Source organism: Monodon monoceros, unplaced genomic scaffold (genome assembly GCF_005190385.1).
Source record: "Monodon monoceros isolate NGI ecotype Baffin Bay Population unplaced genomic scaffold, NGI_Narwhal_1 Super_Scaffold_7, whole genome shotgun sequence".
In the NCBI taxonomy this organism is placed as follows: Eukaryota; Metazoa; Chordata; class Mammalia; order Artiodactyla; family Monodontidae; genus Monodon; species Monodon monoceros.
The window spans coordinates 61,418,224-61,442,272 of record NW_021703784.1 but is presented as its reverse complement, the minus strand read 5'-3'; the positions used below and the strand labels follow the sequence as shown (position 1 = coordinate 61,442,272).

Here is a 24,049-nt window from a genome sequence, read left to right as displayed (position 1 = left end):
GGTCCCAGATACATAAATTGTCACTTCTGCTTCCTAACCTTCTGACTTCCACACTTAAATTTAGAGAAGAGTCTTCTTACTCTTCTGACCATCCCCCACCAGGGAATTTTTTAGGCCTTACAAAGAAGTGAGAGGGCACATACCTGGTAGGAAGGTGCACCTGAACTTATCACTACTTAAGTGGAATAGAGTAAGGAAACGTAGTCACAGGGAAGCAGGGAAAAGAGTGGGTACTCACTAAGGCGAGTCTTGTCTGTAAACAGAACAACTCTGATGTGACCTGAAGGTCTAGGAAGACCCTAGGACAGAAAATCTCCCCTCTCCTACCTACTGTGGTGCCCAGATCCCATCTGCACTTCTTTGGGCATCTCAGCATTGCCCTCTCATGATAATAAAGGAATAAAGTAGGGATTCAAGTAGGTACCTGATTCTTGGAGACTGACCAGAGGAGCCTCTCCCATTCCTTTTCCCTTTTCCAGGTCCCCACAAACATTGGTTTTTACTCTGTCCCAGTCTCCAGGTACAAAGATAATGAACAAGGCCACTGCCCTCAAAGAGTTTGCAAAATTTTGATGGAGGTTGGGAGTATAGAGGCAGATATGAAAACATAATTTTATCCTAATGGGTTAAGTTAGGAAACAGATCTGCACAAATACAGATGGAAGTGCACCTAAGTCAGGGAAGGCTTTCTAGTTGAAGAGACTCCTGACCTAAGGGGAAAGTAAGAGTTATCTAGGCATGAGCAGGGCAGAACAAGAACTGACTCCTCCACTTCCACTGTGTCACCTGGAATTACATTCCTTGTTTAGTGACATATACCCCCCCAACCTCAAACCTTTGGCTCTAGCTGTGCCAGTTCAACTCTGTCACCCCTCTCCTTACCCAGGCCTGAGTCTTCATTCAGACTCTAGCCAGGCAACTAACCATCTTATTACAGTCACTCTACTCAAGGCAGCCACATCCTATATTCTAGAACAGCTATATCTAATATAAATATTAAATTTTCTAGTAGCTACATTTAAGAAGTAAAAAGAAACAAGTGAAATTATTTTAATAACATATTTTATTTAACCTAATGCATCCAAAATATTTCAACCTTAATATAAAAACATTATTGAGATATTTTGGTTTTCATATTGTCTTTGAAATTCAGTATATATATATATATATATATATATATATATATATAAAATTTTTATTTTTGTCTGCACTGGGTCTTCGTTGCTGTGCACAGGCTTTTCTCTAGCTGCAGCGGGCTACTCTTTGGTGCGCGGGCTTCTCATCACGGTAGCTTCTCTTGTTGCAGAGCATGGGCTCTAGGCGCGTGGGCTTCAGTAGTTATAGCACACGGGCTCAGTAGTTGTGGCTCGCGGGCTCTAGAGCGCAGGCTCAGTAGTTGTGGCACACGGGCTTAGTTGCTCCGTGCATGTGGGATCCTCCCGGACCAGGGCTCGAACCCGAGTCCCCTACATTGGCAGGCAGATTCTTAACCACTGCGCCACCAGGGAAGCCCAAGATTCAGTATATTTTACACTTACAGCATATCTCAATTCAGTCACACTTCAAGTTCTCAATTGCCACATGTGGTTAGTGATTACAATATCTGACAGTGTAACTCTAAAATTCTGCCCAGACTGAGTGTACTCGGTGAGGCACTATTATATATTTCCTCTAGGTCTCTGTACCCCGAGTCAAGGCCCTGAGAACAATTTTGAAGAACGGGAAGGCCTGTGAGGTTTCAGCCAAAGAGTAATCACTTCCTTCAGATGCTAGACCTAGACAACTAACCCAAAACTGATCTCAAACTTGCTGATAAGACAGCTTTTAGCAATCACAAATCCACAAGTGCATCACAGTCAGACACATTTGACCCCTGGTGTCTCCAGATTGTCCTCTGGCCAGCAGGACACCCGCTAAGAAAACCTGATAATTAACTAACGTAACAGCATCTTCAGAAGGCATCCTGGAGGGGCCTTGGTGAAAAGTCATCTAGTCCTGCCATTCTGGTTCTGGTTGGGACCGGGAACCACTTGCCATGTGGGACTGAAAGGGGCTAAAAATATTTGGCGTAGCATCAGACACCTTGTGTTAGAGTCTAGCATCAACAAGAATCACATGGGAGAAAAATATTGAGAAAATTCTATCCGTTAATTAAACATTTCCACAAACTAGGAAAAGACCACCTTTTAAGTTTTGCTTAGAGAAAGGAAACACGGGGTATTCCATGAAAGCAGAATTTGAAATCCATAGGTAAGAGTTCAGTCACCTCATACTGAGACCAGAAAAGGGAAGTGTTTGGACCAAGGTCATTCAAAAAATCCGTAGAAGTTATGATGAGCCCCTGCATCCTTTCCACTACAACCCCACTGTCTCTACTAACTGAAAAATATTTCAACTGGAGACACTATGCCATCTCCAAGGTTATCCTAAATTACCCTTCAGGATGACCCGCTCTGGGAAGGATGGGTCAGTGCTCCCCGGCTTCTGACTTAGGGGACCAGCCACCTTGAATAGGATTGTAGCGCCGCGATCCCCCACCTTCTGGAATCGTGGACGGAGGAGGCTACTAGGGCGGTTCTCTCGCCAACTCCACACCTTCCGGAGGCAGGCCTGGCCCAGCCCCTCCGCTGTTTCCCAGTTCCTGGCGGCAGGCTGGGCTTAGGCGGTCAGACCCCCAGTGGGAGGCAAGCGGGGAGGCCCAAACGGAGGCCACGCCCAAGAAGGCAGCTCACAGACTGTTAGCAACTTCGCGGGGAGTGGGGTCCGGGATGCGAGTGGGCCGCAGGTCAGTACCCAAAGTGCCAGAGAGGACCTCTCGACCCTCTGACTGGGGGTGGGCATCCCGGGAAGCGATGGCTCGGCCAGTCCCATACCTGTACCCACGCCTCACACCCGCCCCGCCGGCGCCGGCCGGGACGGGCCGCCTCTCAGCAATTCCTGGGGCTTATTAGGCTCACTCTGGGTCCGGCAACGAACTGCTCCGGCCTCGCAGGGGTCGCTCTGGCCCCGGCCCCGCCGCCGCCCCCCCGCTGACAGCCCGGGCTTGCTGGGGGGTGGGGTGGGGGTCTCCCTGGGCTGAAGGACCTGCTAGTGCACTGGCGGCCCACAGCCCCGCAGCCTCGGTGCCGGGGAAAGATGGCCTATCACCTTGAAGCTCCGCCGGACCCGCGCTGCGCCCCCGAGAGGCCGCCTTTGCTTCTGGGGCACCGCGCAGCCTCCCGGCCTTCGCACCGGGAACCGTTTCCGGGGCGAATGCTTTTCGTAGCTGACCCGGCGCGGCCCGTGACGCGAGGGCCCAGACGGAAGTGCGGGCGGAAGAGCCGGAGCCCGAGCCGGAGCCCGACCGAGAGCAGGTCTCGGGGGCTCCGGCTGTGGGGACTGCTGGGCCTGGCAGCGATGGCGACCCTGTGGGCCGGCCTCCTTCGTCTCGGCTCCATGCTCAGCCTGTCCTGCCTGGCGCTCTCGGTGCTGCTGCTAGTGCAGCTGTCGGACGCCGCCAAGGTGAGTCCCGCCCCGCGCTCGCCCCAGACCGGAGCTCCTCCCCTGCCTCCGGCCTTGTCCACCTGCGTCCCACCCAAGTCCTCTCCCATCCCTGACAGCCCGACCCCCTAGCTTCACAGCCCTGGCTGACTACCACCCGGAACCCTCCCGACGGCCAGGGAGCAGTCCAGCCTTCCTGCTCCAGCTGTCTGACGGTCCCCGCCCGCACCCCTCCCACCCGCGGAGCTGACGCCCCGCCCCAGCCCCACCCGGCCCTGACGGCCCCCAGAGTCGGGACAGCATCTCCGCCTCCTTGAATTTCCCTTCCCAGCCCCGACAGCACCCCCCCTCCCTCAAACTTGACAGCCTTTCCAACTCTAAGAGCCTTTAACTTTATACGCTTGAGCTCTGACAGTCCACCGCCGCCCTCCACCGGCTTCACAGACCACTGCCCCAATTCCCCAGGCCGAAATGATAGGAAGCCCGCATCTCACAGCTGTCTTCCCTCTTAGGAACTAACTCCTCTCAACTCACCCCTGAACTCATCCCTTCCCACTGTGGGAACTTCCTTCTCCTGGCAGCCTTCCTTCTCAATACGACCTACAGGAGTCTCTCTCACTGGCCTCATATCCTCACCTGACTCCCTCCAGGACCTCCTGGCCCCTTTCTTGCCTTCTCTCTTCTTGATAATTTAGAGGGTAAGGGAGGATCCAAACTACAGGAGAGGTGAGGTTGTGGCCTTCTCCCCTGCTCCATTTCTTGGTCCTTCTGGTCCCCCTCATGCTGCTATCTAGTCCCCTTCGTGCCCATACCCTCCAGACCTGTCCTTGATGAGCTCGCTCATTACTAGGGAAAACAGATGGCCTGCACATTAATGTGATGGGAAAACAGAATGACATTTTTCTTTTTTAAATTGGAGCTTTACTCTATAATACCTTTAAATATAGGGGCTGGGAAAGATGGGTGACAAGTATACAGATCAGGGGGGTTTTGGTCAGGGGTTCTTTTTTTATTGAAGTATGTAGTTAATTTACAGTGGTATGTTAGTTTCAAGTGTACAGCAAAGTAATTCAGATTCTGTTCCATTATAGGTTATTACAAGATATTGAGTTTAGTTCCCTGTGCTATACAATAGATCCTTGTTGTTTAGGTCAAGGGTTCTTTTTGAAATCTTCCCTATGTCCCTCCAGAAACAGGGACAGCAGCAAGTCTCCTGACTTTCAAAACACTGCTGGCACCCTCTGCATATCTTCTGTCATCACTCTGAGTGGTATATTGTAACCATGTACTTGTCAGTCTCCTTTACTTGGGCATGTCCTAATTCTGGGCAGGAACCATGTCTCACACTTATCTGAATCCACCTCATTGTACACAAGTTCTGGCACAGGACAAATGCTCACTAAGTAGTTGCTCAATGAGTAAATGAATTACCAACTCTGCCAGATATACCACCATATATAGGAGTTTTGGACCTGGTCCTCTGGAGACTAATGAGCTGCTGCCTTCTCAGATTAGATTCCCCTTTGTTGGGGAAGCATCTCCTACTCCCTCTATTCATAAATTTAGTCACCCCTTCCTCCACTTCTTGAAACTTGCTTTATCAGTAGTTGTCCTCTCTGTCTCCCAGGGATTAGAAGCAAAGTTTCCTGGGAAGGGTAGACCAAACTGATCTCAGCTACACTCACACTACTTCCCTTATGTATTGGGTTGGCCCAAAAGTTCATTCGGTTAGTGAACACATTCAATAAAGTTCTCTGTGAAAATGAAGAAGGTGTGTTGTATTTTTACTTTAAACCGAACGAACTTTTTGGCCAACCCAGTACTTCCTTTCTAATTGTAGCTGAGTGCCTCCAAAACTTCATCCCTTCTATAGGACTCTGGCCCAACCCATTTTATCCATAGCAATACCTTTCTACCAAAGGGTGGAAGGATGGTGAGTAGAAGAATTGTGATTTGTTTTGTGAGTAATTTTTAGTTTGATATTTCCCCATCCTTCTGTAACCAGCGTTCTTATCTGCAGGCGCAGCTGTCTGTCTCCCTCGTCTTTCTACTAGCAGGGAGATGGTGATAACATTAGCACAGTTTGATTGTCATGTGACACAAAAATGTGATTAACAAGTCACAGATACTAGATGTTATTTCAAAATAATTTTATGTAGTATATAATCATTCATTAGCATTACCAATGGCTTTTAAAAACGTGTATATCTCACAGTTATTTAAAATTTTAAATGAATGGTTTTAGAATACTTGGCGGGGATGCTTAGCACAATGTGTAAGTTGCAGTTTTTAAAAATATTGATGATAAACTGTCAACAAGTTTCTATTTTGGTTATAGAATTCTGAGGATGTCCGATGTAAATGTATCTGTCCTCCCTATAAAGATAATTCTGGGCGTATTTATAATAAGAACATATCCCAAAAAGACTGGTAAGTATTCTGGATTACTGAATTACCTGTCAAATTTCTTTCTTTGGTTGCCACTGTTAGCCCTGGATATTCATCCAATGTATTGTTTTCTCTTTAAGCAAAAGTGTTGAATTCCATTTCTATTTGAAAAAGTGAGAGTAAGGCCCTGAGTGCATGATGTAGGCCTAAAAGAATGTAGCCCAAATCCCCAGGCAGGGAGGCTTTTACATTGGGATGGGGCTGAGTTTGTGGCACCCAAACTACCCATAGCTACCCTTCTGTGTCCCCTTAAATTTTGGTCCTCCCTCTTGCTTCTCAGTGGAAGGTAAGCAAGCCTCATTTATCTGGGTCAGAGCTTTTACAATTTGTAGGTTTTGATGATATCTTGTCAGATATAGGAGACTATGTTTAAAAGTGTCAAAAGGCTAAGGAAGGAATGGGAATGAGCCATGAATATCAGAGTTTACCAATTGGTGTGCTATTAATAGGTTATAGGTGTGCCAAGTCATTGATCCCTTCAGCCCTTGGCATATAATCAAGTAGGCCTGTGATGACTGGGATCCTGACTAGCTAGCCACCAGCAGCCTTCTCTGTTTATCCCAGTGGACCTTACAAATAATAGCTTTTTCTACATGTGCCGTAAAATGATTGGGAAGCAGTTATTTTGTAGCAGGATAGGTGGGCTCCTTACTCTGGACTGGGGCGTTTTATGGTTTGTAATGGAAGATTGCCAGGATAGGCCTAGAAGAAAAATAGCTCCAAATGTTCTGTACTTTCACATGTGCTCGATTTCACAGCTAAATAGCCCCGAAAGTTTGAAAGCAGAATTAAATTCATTCTGTTACAATATTCCAGGCTGACTTTGAATAAGAAAAGGCAGGCTTTGAGCATGTTTAGCTTTTCTGATGTCATTGTCTGTTCTTCCCATGATGTGCATTTAGGTTCAATCCGACATTTGGTGAGTGTATTCTTGAGAACTTCTTGTGAGCTTTTGTGTTCTACTTTAAATTGTCTCATACTACAAAGTGATTTAGCTATTCTTCTAGGTTTTATATCAGCAAGTTACTTTATATGAAAAGAAAACTCAAGTAAGTTATTCCTATAAATTTTCCAAATATATTGAGCACTTACAATCAGTTTATTCTATTATCAGTAATAGAATATGATGCCTGTTACTTGAGTGGCAAATGAACTCACTATTCAAGTGTTTAGCACTAATCTTTTCACTGACTTTTTGTTTTTCCAGGTTCACAGAGAACCGTATATCATTTATCCCTGGTTATTGGTGAAAATAGGGAGCTTTGAAAATAAACAGTTGAAAACTAGGCTTGCTTTGGAATTTTTCTTCCCTCTCTCCCTTGCTTCCTTCCTGCAGCTTAGCCTTTTACTAGGGATAGGTTCACAGATGTCACTGAAAGTTTTTTAACTGGCTTTAGAAGGGTAGGCAAGTTATGACTAATCAAGATGTTATGGCTTTGCGAGGCTTCCAATATCTTATCTGACCCTATATATATATTTTACCTCCTGGCCTCTCCATTTTGTCCAGTTGTTAGCTTTAATTCTTCATTGACCTATACTGTCTAACTTAAGAAAAATTTGAGTTCTCTGGTTTGTGTTTGAGGCGTGATTTGAAGCTGATAATGTCCTCCTTTTGGCACTAGGGGGAGGTGTCGCCTAGTTCCTGAAGTGGTTGTGTTCTGTATCTGGGTTCTGTGTTTACAATGAGTGGCCAGCCAGAACCAACCTTCCTGCTTCCTCTCCCATCCTGCACAGCACTCAAAATCTCCTTGTTATTAAACTGTGTTTGTACTTCCAAAGAAATACTCAACACTTACATTCCCCAAGTAATTCTTAAGTATTGTTACTAAGGCTTCTGAAGCTGAAATAGAAAACTAAGTAGGAGATAAGGCTCATTTTCCTGAGGTTCAGAGAGATACAGGGGGGCTGTCCTAGGAGGCAGGAGCCCTGGATTCTGGTCCTTTTACCTATTACTTTACTCTGACCTGTACAGGTGACCTCTCCGAGAGTGCTGGGCTGGATGACTTCTATGATTCTGAGCTAGATACCCCTGCAGTGGGATTTAGCTTCCTCTGCCTATTTTATGCCTGCATCCAGCTGGATACGTTCCTGGTCTTCTGTACATTTGGAACAAATATCACACACTTGTATGGTGTGAATTGTGGGACCTTACTCTTATTTGAAAGTCTGCCAGTTGAGACTTATTTTTTCATTACTACCTTTGTTAAAATTAAATTACCTGTTAAGGAAAACTGACTGAACTTTTATCATTTATGCCATTTTGGGTTTTCTTTCTTATGCCACAGCTCAGAGGGAACAGAACACAAAAAAGTACGTTCTGATAGGGCAAAGGGAAAGAATCAGCCTGGAGCATTGGATGCCCTCAAGAAGGTGGGTGGAGTGAGATAGGATGCTGTGGTAGAGTTCTTGAGGCAGCCAGACATGCCTAAGGGAGAGAGCACAAGAGGGAGGGAAACTGCCCAGCAGCCAGCAGGAGGACAGCAAAGCTTTGCCTGCCTTTGCTGAAGGTGATCAGGGTAGTGGGCTCTTAATAGCTGGGGAGAGTAAGAATTTAATTATTTCCTAGAATTGACAGATTTCTGGGAAAAAGATTTTTTGGTTAGGCTTGCTTATCGTAAGCCGTAAATAAGTGACCTGGAAAATGGGGAGAAAATAAACGTCCAACCACAAAAACATTCAGCCTGTTATTATTTTTAGGTACTGTTAACAGGTAGTGTTTTCATTTTAAAATATTTTTGTTGTCCTAATCCTACTTCTCCATGCTTTTTAAATAGACTTTTGCTCATTAAGAAAAGTAATTGTTTCTTACTCTGGTGTTCAGCTTTCAGAGTTTCACAATGGTTTACCAACTTTTATGTGTGATTAGCCATTCATATACCACACTGTGGCAGTTTAGATGATATTAGTTAATTCATAAAAGAGGTAATCTCATATTTGAATAATGCTCCAGGTCACTTTAAATCATTTAAGGCAGTTTTACTTGCTAAATGAACAAGTCTAAATATGACTTGATCTGCTAAGTAGTTTTCAGTCCCATTTGGGATTTTTCAGGTGCATTTTTAACTATAAATAGCACTTTTGAAAATAGCTGCTACATATGTGTCTTTTATGGTTTCTTAGACTGTTAAAGCTTACCAAATTGCTAATGTTTAGAGAGGAAATGATTTCCCTTCCCTTACTGATTATTTGTTCCTTATGTTCATTCTTTCATTGGGAAAGTTCAGTGATTATTCCGGATTTCAGGAAAGGTTTGATCAGTGCAAGTAGAAAATCCAGCTAGGTTTAGGCAGTATTTTATCTTTCTTTTTCCAGCGATTGCCTTCATGTTGTGGACCCCATGCCTGTGCGGGGGCCTGATGTAGAAGCATACTGTCTACGCTGTGAATGCAAATATGAGGAGAGAAGTTCTGTTACGATCAAGGTAAAAAAACAATAATCCATCTTTTCAGCTTCTGGAACAGTTTTTGTTGGTATCTAGACAAGAAAGAAAATTTTGGACATTTGAAATCTATTTAGTTACCTAAACTATTGCTCTTCCATCCTGTTCCCCAGCACCCTCTTACCCCCTCCTTTCTCATCCCCAGCCCACACCCTAAAAGGAGCAATGGGCCTGCTCTCCACCTGCCTCATTGAGATGCCTTGTGCATTAATTAGGATACCTTAGATAGATGTGATATGTGAAATGGCACAAAAAAAGCCCTGAGTATAATTAGCATTTCCCAGAAAGACATTCCAGCTTCTCTGCGGGCCACGTATGCCAAAGATTAGTGAGAAAGCAGGATGATTAGACCTTCTTCTTCCTGCCTTCTCAACCCTTAGAAAAAGTTATATATAGAGTGACTGCTCTATCCTAGAAAACATCACTTCTGGATTTTAAGAATTCCTTTCTTTATCTTTTATAGGAAATGGAATGTAGATCACTCATCACAATTTGGATCTCTAATGAGTTCAGTTACTTTATTATGGTGGCTAATAGCTCTTCTCCCCAATTTTTTTATATGGAGGTCCCCTTTCCTGTTGCAAAAAAAAAAAGCCTCAGGGGAATCTGGGGTGCTCAGCTATGCCAGTTACAAAGACTCCTGTTGAGATTGACCCTGTGGAGAGCTCCTGCTCCAGCAGGGTACTGTCCCATAGAGAAACCATCATTGTACTTTTCTATTTTTTAACAAAATTTTTATGTATAATTTCCATACCCCAAATGTCACTCATTATAAGTGTACAATTTTATAAATTTTAGCAAATTTAAAACCAATTTTTAAAATCCAGTTTTAGGGACTTCCCTCGTGGTCCAGTGGTTAAGACTCCGCACTTCCAATGCAGGGGGCACGGGTTCAATCCCTGGTTGGGGAACTAAGATCCCACATGCCCCGCAGCCAAAAAATAAAAATAAATAAATACTTTGGGTATTGGCCCTGATAACTTTCTAAAAATAATAAAAAAAATAAAATCCAGTCTTGGAACATTCCCATCACCCCAAAAAGATCCCTCATAACCATTTATAGTTAATCCCATTGCTACCCCCAGCCCTAGACAATCACTATTCTGCTTTGTGTGTCTACAGATCTGGACATTTCATATAAATGGAATCATAAAATATGTGGTCTTCTGTGACTGGTTTCTTTCACACAGCATAATGTTTTTGAGGTCTCTTCATGTTGTAGCATGTATCAGTACTTAATTCCTTCTTATTACTGAATAGCATTCTATTACATGAACATACCACATTTTGTTTATCCATTCATCAGTTGATGGACATTTATTTCCAGATTTTTACTCTTATGAATAATGCTGTCATCAATATGTGCATACATGTCTTTGTGTGGATGTATGTTTTCCTTTCTCTCTGGTAGATTCCTAAGAGAGGTAAGTTTATATTTAATTTTTTTTTTTTTTTTTTGAGGTACGCGGGCCTCTCACTGTTGTGGCCTCTCCCGTTGCGGAGCACAGGCTCTGGACGCGCAGGCTCAGTGGCCATGGCTCACGGGCCCAGCCGCTCCGCGGCATGTGGGATCTTCCCGGACCGGGGCACAAACCCGTGTCCCCTGCATCGGCAGGTGGACTCTCAACCACTGCGCCACCAGGGAAGCCCTATATTTAATTTTTTAAGAGACTGCCAGGTTGTATTCTAAAGTAGTTGTACCATTTTACATTCTCACCAGTAACATATGAGGGTTAAGTTTCTGTACATCCTCGCTAACATTTGGTATTGACTGTCTGTTAAAGACAGTTAATGTAGCCATTCTAGTGGGAGGTGTCACACTGTACTGCTTGACACCGCACGAATTAAGATCTCAAGAAAATCATGTGCCTAAAATGTATTTTTGTATATCTAAATTGATCTAAAGCAGTATGCTGTTGAAATTCATCTGAATTACATTTTCTGTTAGGGATCCTAACAGAAAGTGGTCTTGACTGCAGTGCTGTTGAATCTAGGACACTGTATTCAGGTGAGAAAAGAGAACTGCTGTGCTAGCAGTGGTGCAAGTGATTAGCAGTAGGTGAAGATGGAATTTGAAGACTCGTGAAAAGATCCCAAAGGCAAAATGCTTTCTTTCCTTTTTTTCTATAAATAATACTTTGGTGAAGAGTTGAGTTTATTTCTTATGTTGGAATCTGGTTTGTATAGAAATCCTATATGCTTAACAGATAAATCAGTCTTCACTGTGGCTTCAGCATTATTATACAAAATTCAGATTTCTTGGCTTGAACAGAGATATAACTTATTTTCAATTTCCTTTAGGTTACCATTATAATTTATCTCTCCATTTTGGGCCTTCTGCTTCTGTACATGGTATATCTTACTCTGGTTGAGCCCATACTGAAGAGACGCCTGTTTGGACATTCACAATTGATACAGAGCGATGATGATGTTGGGGTAAGTTCTTAGCATGCCCTAGGTGTTCAAGGCCAGTCTGTCATCATCTGATGTAAAGTGCATGTAAAGAGGAGTTACATAGTAGATGTCCCTATCTGGAGCAGATCCTCCACCAGAGAACCTAAAGACAATTCTAATATTAGTGTATGTCTCTTTATGAGGAAATTGCTCTGTAAAGCCATAAATGTGGTGGTTAGACCGATGATCCTTGGTGAGTGCGCTGTACAAGGCTTTGCCTTTCACTACCAAGGGCACAATTTTCATTGCCTTTTCCTGTTTACATTGAGAAAAGCATCGGAGATAGTCTTCTTCCTAGGCTCCTGCCTGAACACCTTTCCTGTCAACATCACCAAATATTTTAAAAGGCAAAGAGGCTTTAGTGAAGGGAAGCATGAAAACCATAATGTTCTTAATGAAGTACAGCTTGATAACCTGCTGATGTTTTATATTTTGTATTTTCCTCCTTCTTTAAAAAAATCTGTGATCTTTAACTCTAGAGAAAAATAAAACCATCACTCCTGATTCTCTTCTTATCTTTAAAACACATTCATATTTGTATATATAATAATATTACTTCACTCAAAACCTTTGAGAAATTGACATAGTCCGCAAATTTGTTATTCAGTATGGCTTAGGGAATTATATTGTTTGTTTTGTCATTATCCTGTTTGGGTTTGTTTCCAAATTTTCCACTATTTCATTATTACATATATAATATTCTTTAGAAATTACTTTTTATTTTGGATTACTTTATTGAACTATGTTTCTTAAAGTGAATAAAATTTAGTAGAGTGTCAAGAATCAATTCCAAAAGCCAAAGCCAGGATAAAGCCTTGCCAATCACAGTCAAAAGTCCTTTTACTCTGGAATGGCTTGTGGACCCATTGGTAAAAGATGAGAAAGGGGATCCCGAATGAATGGCTTAAGTTATAATTACAGAGCCTGCTTGTCTCATGAATATCGATATTGAATACTCAACTTAATTTGAGCAAGATTTCATTTTTGTTTCGTGAAGAACTTTCATAGAAATACCTCTCTTTGCCTCTTTTCCCTTTGCTTCCTTTAGTAATTCAACCAACACATAACAAGTAACTTTTCCATATCAGGAAGAATTAGAGTCTCAAATACTGTTCCCATGTTAATTTTCATTCACATACAACATTTCCCATTGATATTTTGGGTCAGATGATTGTTTGTTGTAGGGGGCTGTCCTGTTCACTGCATGATATCTAATAGCATCCCTGACCTCTGCCCACTAGAAGCCTCATCCCAATCATGACAATCAAAAATGTCCACAGACATTGCCAAATGTTCCTGGGAGTCAAAATCACCCCCAGTTGAGAACTACTAACATATGAAAACGTTATGTATCAAAGGCCACATAAACCGTTTCATTATAGGCACAGAGACAGAAACTGTGACTTAAACTACATCCCTTATAGCATTAAATATCTGGTTCCTGATTTTAGGGATAGACAATATTAATGTAATACACAGAACATAAAAGAAATGGATGCACAAATGTATAGATAAAAACATGTAGGAAAGGCATTTGATGGGACCATGTGCTTAGTAACCATTTTGTTCACCAGAGATTGATTCTGTGAGCATGTCGATCATGTGAGAACATTGTCTTGAGAGGCCTGGCTGACTTTTGCATATCAGTTAAATTGATTCTGGGCAGAGAGAGGTTTTCTAAACACAGGTATGAATTTATGGTAACAACTCCATTCAAAAAGAAGTTCAATTTAAATTCCTACAATTGTTGCTAATCCAAGATGATAGTTCTTCACTATTTATGTGCCTTTATACATGCTTTTGTTAAATTCTCAGTTAAATTCTGTTTTAATTTTTTCCATTTTTGTTGGGTGTAGAGTACTTTGAATCAAGTGAGAGTTAGCACAAATAGTTAAGAAGCTCACTGCGAGTAGTCACAATAGTTACTGTATTATATATCCACGACACATCATTGCTACTATCAAAGCATTACATTAAAACATGTTTTGTACTTATTGTAATTTTATCAGGTATAAAAAGTGCAAACATATATAAAGAGTAAATCTCTATTTGCATTCTCCTGGCATCCATGACTATGAGCAGCTAGTTCAGTCTTGTTCTGATGGATGGAGAATAGGCCAGAAGGATTAACTGTGTGTTTAGTCCTTTAAATTTGTTCCTTAAGAAGATGTTTCTCTCCCTACCTTGAAGAGTAGATAACAGGACTATGAAATTGAGAAGCACTCTGCTGGTAAAGTACATCCTTCTTCCCAGTCTTGTTTATGTCAGAACAAACCAATGGTAATAATGTTTTATATACAAGTTCACTGAAGCACCGTATTCGGATCGTGTCATTTTAATCTACCTGAACAAAATCAGTGTGTTAAGATATGACACCAAGTCACGTTTAGGGAAGCTAAGACTTGTGCTTGTGCTCATTTGTTAGATGACCTTGGATCGGTTTATTTCCTCATGGGAAATAAAGTAAGCCAACAATATTAGCTGCCTTCCTCTTTCCTAATGTTCTTTCTTACATCTTTGAAACATTTGAACTTTGTGGAATTGTTTTTATTATTTTCATTTGTAAGGTTAAAAAAAGAATGGGGTTTGCAAAAGATATTACCTAAATTAAGTGAAAAGTTGAAGCAATTTTGGTAAAGAAGGCAGGGATAGATTCTTTACAGAGAACTCTTTGATGTCTTTGAAATGTCGACATTATATAAATATCTTGCTCTAAAAAGAAGACCAGGTGTTAAAACACTGTTTAGTTATAGTTTTATATATATAGTTATGCAGTTATGTATAGCTTTCCATAGACACGCTGACTCCTGCCCTGGGTATATAATAGAGCTTTTGCAAACATGCAAAACAATATTGTTTCTTTCTGAGAGGCGAAGTTTAAGAGGTCTGACTTGTGACTTTTATCCTATCTTGGAACATTTAGGAGCTTTGCTAACCCAGGTTCGGAAAAAAGAGATCAAGGAAAAGGCAAACAAAAGCAATAAATTAGTACTGAATGCCTTTTGTCATTTAGGCAGCTGTGTTTATATCTCATTCATAGATAGATTAGCATGGTGGTTTCCTGTGTAATGACTACAAACATCAGTGGCGTTGGTTTACTTTGACCAGGATAGGTTCGTTTTCTACAGATACCTGGGTGACCCTTCAACGGCCTCTTTCCTAATGCGGCAGCTAACATGGAAGCTACTGTGTGCTCAGCAATGAAAGATTCAAGTCTTTACCAAATAGAAATGCTGAAGTAATAATTCCTTACTGTCCTTAGCACTAGAGGGTAATTGTAGCGCTTGAGCTATGTCTCTGTTCATTACAGATTGGGGAAGGGGGGAAATGTAGGTGTTGAGGGCATAAGAAGAGATGGAAACCAACCAAGATAGGATCCAGTCAACTCATCTCCCAGGATGAATGTGGCCCCAAGCTGGCAAGTAAAAATTCTAATATAATGGGAGTCAGGAAATTAAAAGATAGGAGCTTCCTCAGCCACAGATTAGCTATACAGTAATGAATAAAACAAGGAAAAGCCCTACTTTCTGTGTCTGTAACATATAGATATTAACATGCAAAATAGATTTTCTTTCCACCACTCATCAAGACGGGCTTCTCTTTAACGTAAATGACCACTGTCTTTGTCTTGATCCCGACTTCTTAAGGGAATGTCTTTGAAAATGGTGACTCATGGGAACTTTGCACAAATACCTCCTCATCGCTTATTTTACTTGAACCAACTATTTCTGTAGTTGAGTTCATCCTGCTTCTGGTAGTTGAGTGCCTAAGAGTGCTTGGCCAAATTAGATGGTCTGTTTGAAAAGGCCAGCTGCTCCTATCTCCGTGGCTGGATAACTGTGTGTGTGTGTTTTACACGGACCATACCGTCTGATGTTCTCCATTCCTGGACTTTCAGGATCACCAGCCTTTTGCAAATGCCCACGATGTGCTGGCCCGCTCCCGCAGTCGAGCCAATGTGCTGAATAAAGTAGAGTATGCCCAGCAGCGTTGGAAGCTTCAAGTTCAAGAGCAGCGAAAATCCGTCTTTGACCGTCATGTTGTCCTCAGCTAATTGGGAATCGAATTCAAGGTGACTAGAAAGAAATAAGGCAGACAATGGGAAAAAATTGACTGAGTTTTCCTGGGTTTTGTTTTAATGCCCTGTTGATTTTACTAACTCTCGCTGGAAAATTCAAAACTGGAAACAAAAACATGCTTGGTATTTTCTTTTCTTGTTAATGTATTAATGGAGGGATTTTTTAAAGCACACGCCTCAAACAACGTTAGCCTTTTCCTATTTGTGACTTTTACTAATAAAAATATGTCTGCCTGTAAATTATCTTGAAGTCCTTTACCTGGAAAAAGCACTCTCTTTTTTACCACACAGTTTTAATTTGGGTTTCAAGATAATTTTCAGGGGTGGTTTTCGTGTGGTGTTTTTTGTTTTTGTTTTTGTTTTTGGCAGAGTAGGGGAGGGATACGTGGGAAGTGCTTAACATAACTTTTCTCAAGCCACTTTACTAAACAATCTGTTGTAAATAGACTTTGCCTTTTATTTTCAAGTTTCATTTATATTTTGAAGTCTGCCAGCCTCATCAAAGCCCTGACTTACCTATTTGAATTTTGCACTGACTATATTATCTGGACATCTGGTTGGCCTGTGGCTGCACTTCATGGTAAATTGGATCTGAAATGCCTGGTGGCACTTCATAAGATGCAGATTTTCTTCATGTACTGTGATGTCTGATGCAATGCATCCTAGAACAAAGTGACCATTCACTAGTTTACTCTAATGAATAAACATAGTCTTGGTGTGTGGTCTTTCTCATCTTCTTCTAGTATCTTTAAGGATGAATCTTAAGGACTTGGACACTTGCAATAAAGAAATTTTCTTTTAAACCCAAGCCTCCCTGGATTGATGACGTACACATATTTGTCAGCATCTCCAGTCAGGTTGAGAGGCAGCTGTTTGAGCTGTAGTGTGTACAGCTTTGAACTAGTACTGGAGTTCCAGTTGCCTCCCTCTGAAAGGTATAGCAGTTATTGGATAACTGGCTTTTTTCTTCCTATGTCCTCTTTGAAATGTAACAATAAAAATAATTTTTGAAAAACTTTTTTTCATATTATTTTCTATTATGGTTTCTCACAGGATATTGAATATAGTCCCTTGTGCTATACAGTAGGACTTTGTTGTTTATCCATTCTATATTATAATAGTTTGCATCTGCTAATCCCAAACTCCCAATCCATCCCTCCCTCACTCCCCTCCCCCTTGGCAACAACAAATTTGTTCTCTACGTCTGTGTGTCTGTTTGTTTCATAGATAAGTTCCTTTGTGTCATATTTTAGATTCCACATGTAAGTGATATCATATGGTATTCAGACAATGGAATATTATTCAGTGCTAAAAAGAAATGAGCTATCAAGCCACAAAAATATGTGGAGGAACCTTAAATATTACTAAGTGAAAGAAGCCAATCTGAAAAGGCTATTTACTATACGATTCCAACTATATGACATCCTGAAAAAGGTAAAACTATGGAGTAAAAAAAAAAATCAGTATATAATATGTCATTATACATTTGTCAAAATCCATAGAATTGTACAACACCAAGAGTGAACCATAATGTAAACTATGGGCTTTGAGTGATAATGATGTGTCAGTATTGGTTTATCACTTGCAACAAATATATCATTCTGGGGCTGGCCTATTGGTAGTAGAGGAGAATATGCATATATGTAAGAGCAGGAGGTAAATGGGAACTATGTACTTTCTGCTCAGTTTGCTGTGCATCTGCAATTGCTCTGAAAAATAGTTTATTTAGAAGGAAAACATTTTAATAGATATATAATAAAATGTAGGTTCCTACTGAGCTTCCTGGTTATGGCCTTAATCTCTGTTTTAAAAATATTGGCGAATATTTGCACATTATGAGATTATTACTTAAAGATATTTTCCATAAATAATTTTGATATAAGATTATATAACTCAGATAAATGGGGGGGGCATTCTTTTTATAAAAGAATTTGTTACAAGAGTCCAATTTTGCAAGCAAAGCTTTCTATTTAGTTTTGTTGTATGTTGTCATATCTACATATTAGGTAGAGAAAACAGATAAACCAGACTGAGCAGTTCTGTTTAACTGTAAGCTATTTTGCATGTTGTTACTAAATGATCACCTATAAATCAGTTTAAGTCTGACTCAGCCCAAAGTACAGCCTCTCAGCAACAAAATTCAGGTAAGAGACTCTTCTCCAGAGTGGCCCATGGGGGAGAATAAAAACATGGTTTTTAAGGAAATCCCTAGGCACGGTTGATAAATGATGAATTTTTTCAGCTATCTGATTATTCCATTATCTTAAACTATCAAATATGCTTATATGTTGAAAGAGTCAGTTTTGCTGATGATTCAGTCATCTGGAGGAGCAGAAAGTGTTTTTGGGTTTGGAAGTCAGGAGATTTAGGTTCTGACCTGTGCTCTGCTACTAGCTCGGCAACAATTATGAGGGATTGGATAAGAGGATTTCTAAGGTTTCTCTAGGCCTAACGTTCAGTAATTCAGTTATATGTGCAGTTGTAGCTTTTTGTTTTTTCCATGCTAGATATTTGTAATCTCTCAGAAAGTTGAAGCTTTTATGCTCAGCAGAGCATCCAGAATCTCTTAGGATTTTATCATTAAGACCTCATCATTTATTTCCCAGAAGAGTTCTAAGAGACACCTGAGATTTTCCCTAAAAGGCAGGTGCATTTGTTAGCTATGCATGTATCTGGCTTTGGAGCCACAGCACTTACAGCCTGTGGGGCTCTCTTTTAAAACCTTTACTCAATTTCTACAAACATGTCCAGCTGCCACTAGACTTCCTATCTCGATCCTCTTCGCTACTGCCTTTTTCATTCTATCACTGTTGTTGTTAAATTTTCTTCTTTGAATAAAGGATCATTTAAATGCTGCTACATTGATTGGTGAACTTTTTGGAAATGCTCAATAGAAAAGGCTTTCTCATCAGTGTGTCTCCAAAGACACCAGGCTCTTTTTCCAAGAATTATGCAACGTCTTGTTAAAACCTAGAAACTATTAATTACCTGTTGTGTATACAAATTACTCAGATTTCATCTGGGTCAAGGCTTAAGATATTGTTAAAATTATCAGTCAGGATGAACTACACTGAAAGAATTCTGTGTGTAATTAGCTTTGATGACATCTGCTTTACTTTTTGGTACCCTGTTGTATCAGTTCTGGCTCGTTAGCTATAGGCAGAAATAAGGTGCTGATGTTCTCAGAAATGTAGTAATAGGGGCTCCATACCCATTGTGCCATCATTTCCCAACTTCTGCCATACACATCCTTTATCTCTTACCTTCTAGAATTCTTGGCTCGAGAATTTCCCAACTCTTTTTCTCAGCAACTTTTTCTTTTTGACAGAATCTTGGCTAGTTGTAATCCAGAGATTTTCATTTTATGTTAGTTATTTTAGGCCATTGGATCAGTAATTTGGAATCTTTCATTTCCTCTGTTTTGATTTTTAATTGGACCTATGGCACTTATCTCATTCCCTCACCACCACACTTCTATTAGGAAGAGCTTTCCCTGGCATTTATTCCTTTTTCAGCCTTTTTCACCATGACATTATAACCCTCCCCACCACTCACATTTCCCACCCCTCATCTGCTATCCCCCATCCCCTACTGCTCTTTCTGGTTCCAGAGTCATTTGTCTTTTCTGTAGCCATACTTGATAGGAGAGGTTTTTTCACAAGAATTGTAATACACTTTATTGCACTTGACTTCTGGTGCTTAGAGACTGCTCCTGTCATTACATAGTGCAGCCTGCAGAGTTTTGTTTTACTCAGGTAGAGAAACAAGTGCCAGTGTTTACCTAATCTTGCCCTTAAACATTAGAGCTGGGTTTTTTGTGGAAAAAGAAAGCCACCTTTCCTTCTTTTCTGAAAGCCCAAAATTAGATTTCATGTGGCTTTTCCTTTTCCATTTTGGGTATGTTCTTCATCTCTCAACAGGTGTGCTTTGGATAGATCAATGTTTGATTTTCCAGTGTTAGGGAAAATATAGGCCAGGTTTTCTATAAGGTGCAGGTGAGAAAGGGATGCTGCACAAGTATTCATCTGTTAAGAAACGAAACAGGAAAAGAACTAATACCTAGTGCATTATGTATTTTTTTTTCATTTAATCCTCACAACCACCCTGCAGAATAGTTGATATCTCAGTTGGACATAGGAATAAGCCAGAGCTCAGAAAGGTTAAGAAATTTGCCTAAGGACACACAGCTAAGAAGAGGCAAAGCCAAGATTGAAACTTGAGAATGTTAATGACTGAAAGAAAAACGCTCTTTTTCTACAGCACTTCCTTGACTTCCAGTTAACTAGTTACACTGTAATGTTCCTGTGAAATCCGTTGTGACCACATTATTACAGTCAAAGGCAAAAAGTAATGGTAGTGTAATAAGCTGGATGCAGGCCTATTCAGAAGAAGGGAATGTGTTGATATGAGACATCTTGGAGTATGATACTTTAAGTTCCATGAAAAAAAAACACCTAAATACAGATGCACTTTACTCAATATATTTAAAGTTCTAAGTAAAAATATGTTAATTGACCATGTTTTAAATGTGTTAGGGGAGTTTCTCATTAAGGGAATCTTACAGTGAATTTTTAAGAGCAAATGATTCCTTTTTTATTTTTATTTTCAGTTTTGCCCCCGGCATATCAGGTATCGTTTAAGAAGGCTATGCCTGTGAGGTTGCATGATCACTAACTAGTTTGTAATTTCTCCAACACGTATTTGAATATTGTGGTGTTTCAGTGTTTCCCAAACGTCAGTATTTGCATACACCTTCACAATCTTCATTATATTAGTGTTCCACCTGTACTGCTATTTACTTACTCTTTTTCTGTAAATCAATTTACATTTTTTACTCAAGTAGCTTTATTTTTAAAAGAGACTTTGTATCACTACTGTAAATGTGAAATCAGTATAATTCACAATAAATAGAAGTTAATAGTAAAATATTATTAGATTCTAGCTAGATACTATTCCTGTTGAAGGCTTCCGTCTGAGGAGGATTAGAAAGCATTCTAGTAGTATGGAAAACACATTCTCATCAGACTAAAGATATATCCTTGTAATCATAAGGACTGAAAGGGAATAACTTTCTCACAAGGCAAGTCAATGTTATTTCATGCTGTTTCTGTGTACCATCAAAATCCTCTCCCTTACTACCCAAAGAATGTTGTAACCCCATCAAGTTTTCAGAATGAGCTCAGAAGCTGTTCATCAAAGCAGAAAAGTCTCTGATCTCTGTCGATATCTGTTCTCTTTTGATCTGGCCAAATTAATAAACTTGGTTCTGTTTCCAGGCTAAAGAGGAAATGATGGACAATAGAAGCTACTCCAATCTGCCAGACAAACTGCCTGTCTCCTCTGATTCCACCCACTTGCCACTGACCAGGTCCTTCTATCGGGACCCCATGATCATGTTCCACCTGTACCCTGAGGGCCCGGTGCCATCTCCTTACTCTGAAGACCTGCCATTGCTGCCTTTTTCCAGTGACTCTCTGATCATGGAAGATTATGGGGAACCCTGCGCCTTCTCCTTCCCAATGCCTTATCCAAATTACAGAAGGTGTGAAGACTCCTACAGGCCAGCCTTTATCCAGAAAAGGAATGAGCGGGAAAGGCAGCGGGTGAAATGTGTCAATGAGGGCTATGCCCAGCTCCGACATCATCTGCCAGAGGAGTACGTGGAGAAACGACTCAGCAAAGTGGAAACCCTCAGAGCCGCAACCAAGTACATTAATTACCTGCAGTCCCTGCTGTACCCTGATGAGGCTGAGGCCAAGAATAGCCCCAGGAAAGATCCCTCCATGATGGCAGCCACCAACCGCCACACTGACCCCATTTTCAGAATCATTTGATTCCGTGTTTCTAAATAGAAACAAATAATCTCACAAAATGTGGTCCTTCACATCATCGATAGTTTTACTAATGGAATCTCTGGGTGGGCAGATAATAGTTCAGATGCTAAGCTGTGTTGGCTGTTTCTTACCTGGGTTTCAGATGTACTGAACTATCTTATGTAGATTGAGAAGACGCTTCTTAACCTTTGCTAATTTCTTTCAAGAACTTTAGGGAAGCAGGAGTCCCCAGAATTCTCTATATCTCTCACCTTGCCCTTCTCGCACACTTTGCCAGAGTCTCAGCTGTGAGAAACAAAAGTAAGACTAATGACTATTCAATGCCTGTACTGCACTTTGCAGACGCTTCATGCTAAGCAATCACAATGAACCTCCCTGGATTTGTCAAAGTTTGGTGGGTTTTATTATTTGGAGTTGGCGAGAAATCTATACCTCACTCATAACGTGATGCGGAAGTATCTTGGCGCTAAAGCAAAAGTAGTTAACAAAACCTTGTTGTCATTTGAAATTACTTCAGAGTCATCTTTTTCCTGCATGCAGCAGACATCCTCAGGTAGCTTAGTTTGCGCTTAAGAGTGCAGGCTCCACAGTCACACTGCCTCCGTTTACATTCTGACTCTGCTGCATCCCCACTGTGTTTTCTCAGTTCTTCATCCACAGAATGAGAATTATAGGAAAAGCAGCTACCCCTTATGTTTATTATCAGTGTTAACAGTGCTTGTGAAACATAATGAAAACATTATGTGAAAACATAATGTGAAGCATTATGAAAACATGTTTTCATAGCCATTATTTTTAAACTTTATTATCCTCTTTTTTTTCTTTTTTGCCCATGACATCAACATTCTTCAGGTTCTCCAGGCCAGAAAATATGGGAAAGACAGTGACGTCCCCTATCTTGGAGTCTGCCTTCAAAATGTTTCTATTTCTGTTCCTATGATGAGCTTCAGCTCTTCCTTCTTCCTTAACTCCCACGTCCCCTCTGTCACCAAGCCCAGGCAGGACTTCCAACACACTGTCACATTCATCTCCATTGTCACCTCTCTGTGAAGTCTTTCCACCACAGCTATTACTTGTTCCTTTATTTTGAACACATATTTCCTTGCCATTCTTATCCTGCTATCTTTACTCCTGCTATCTTTGCACACCTATCTCTGTCTTCAGTAGAATGTAAGCTCCTTGAAGATAGCGGTCAGTCTTATTCATCCTATATTCCTAGCACCCAGCAAAGTGATTCAAGTCAGGTAGGCATCAGGAAATATTTGGTGGTGTTATTTTCCTATTCCCATCCTGTCACATTGTGTCTGGATAACTCCGAGGCCTCCTGGGCTCTGTTCTCAACTGGCTCTATCATCACTCTTGATATTTTTTCTTAAAGTGTTTCATGTCATTTCATTGCTCAAGCCCCATGACAACTTCCTTTCGACTATGACATTGTTGACATTTATCTGCTTGGTTTTCAAAGCTCCCATCAATTTGGCCCCTTCCCAAATATCCACACTTGATTTTCCCATGACACCCCATTCCCTTCACCCCAAAAAGAAAATCACAGTCTTGCAAATGCATCCTTCTGTCTTAGCTCTTGCTTCCTACCAAGACGGAATGGAATATTCTCCTTCTTCCTTTCACCATTGAAATCCCACCTATCTTATTCAGGAAGCCTTCTCTCATAGCCAGAGACTAAATCCCTCAGCCTTTAGGGTAACAGTCGTTCTCCTGGCTGCAAAATTAAGCTCTGTGAGGGTAGACATCAGTTAGGATGCTTTTGGTGGCAACCGATACAAAAATCTGATAAAAATTGGTGTAACCAATAAAGGGAATTTATTGGTTCACATAGCTTCTAGCATTAGGGCCGCCTGCAGGAAGGGCTCGAGACTGTTACCAAGAACCTGTTTTCTTTAGGTCTGTCCTCTCTGGGAATAGCTTCAGTGTCCCAGAAAGACTGTCAGAAGCTCCCAGAACCTCAAGCTTTCTTACTTATGTATAGGAGGAAAAAGAAAGTCTATAACCCAGGATTTCCAACAAAAGTCTTGAGATTCATTCTGATTCCAGAGGCACGGGAACATGCCCATGCCCTAGTGGCCAGGGGATGGAATGTGCTGATGGACACTCATGAATCGGGGGGTACAGTCAGCCTCTCCTAACCACACAGAGCCACACAGAAACAGGAACTGGTGGAAGGCAGGGATGGATGGGGTAGAGACAACCACAAACGTCCCTACATACTTTTTTGGTCTTCTGCACTGAACACGGTGCTGGGCACACAGCCAGTGCACAATGACTGTCAGATGCCTCAAATACCAGCCTCCTCCTCTG

The 24,049-nt window shown here is 41.2% G+C and overlaps 2 protein-coding genes across 4 annotated transcripts; both read left to right on the top strand.

Annotated features, from left to right (window-relative positions):
- Positions 1-1,458: 1,458 nt before the first annotated feature.
- Positions 1,459-16,912, top strand: TMEM9B (TMEM9 domain family member B). Of its 3 annotated transcripts, none has more exons than XM_029208539.1 (6): positions 1,459-2,785; positions 3,110-3,501; positions 5,819-5,910; positions 9,241-9,349; positions 11,669-11,803; positions 15,720-15,892. In XM_029208539.1, exons 2-6 carry the CDS (start codon positions 3,136-3,138, stop codon positions 15,873-15,875), a joined length of 858 nt encoding a protein of 285 aa, XP_029064372.1. In that variant the 5' UTR covers positions 1,459-2,785; positions 3,110-3,135; the 3' UTR covers positions 15,876-15,892. The 3 variants fall into 3 exon arrangements, with proteins under 3 accessions (XP_029064372.1, XP_029064373.1, XP_029064374.1); XM_029208540.1 differs by lacking the exon at positions 1,459-2,785 and adding an exon at positions 8,214-8,298 and having other exon boundaries at positions 3,265-3,501; XM_029208541.1 differs by lacking the exons at positions 1,459-2,785; positions 5,819-5,910 and having other exon boundaries at positions 3,308-3,501; positions 15,720-16,912.
- A 4,263-nt stretch (positions 16,913-21,175) lies between these two features.
- On the top strand, positions 21,176-21,771 carry ASCL3 (achaete-scute family bHLH transcription factor 3). The gene has a single exon (XM_029208542.1). It carries the CDS (start codon positions 21,188-21,190, stop codon positions 21,731-21,733), a length of 546 nt encoding a protein of 181 aa, XP_029064375.1. The 5' UTR covers positions 21,176-21,187; the 3' UTR covers positions 21,734-21,771.
- Positions 21,772-24,049: the final 2,278 nt, after the last annotated feature.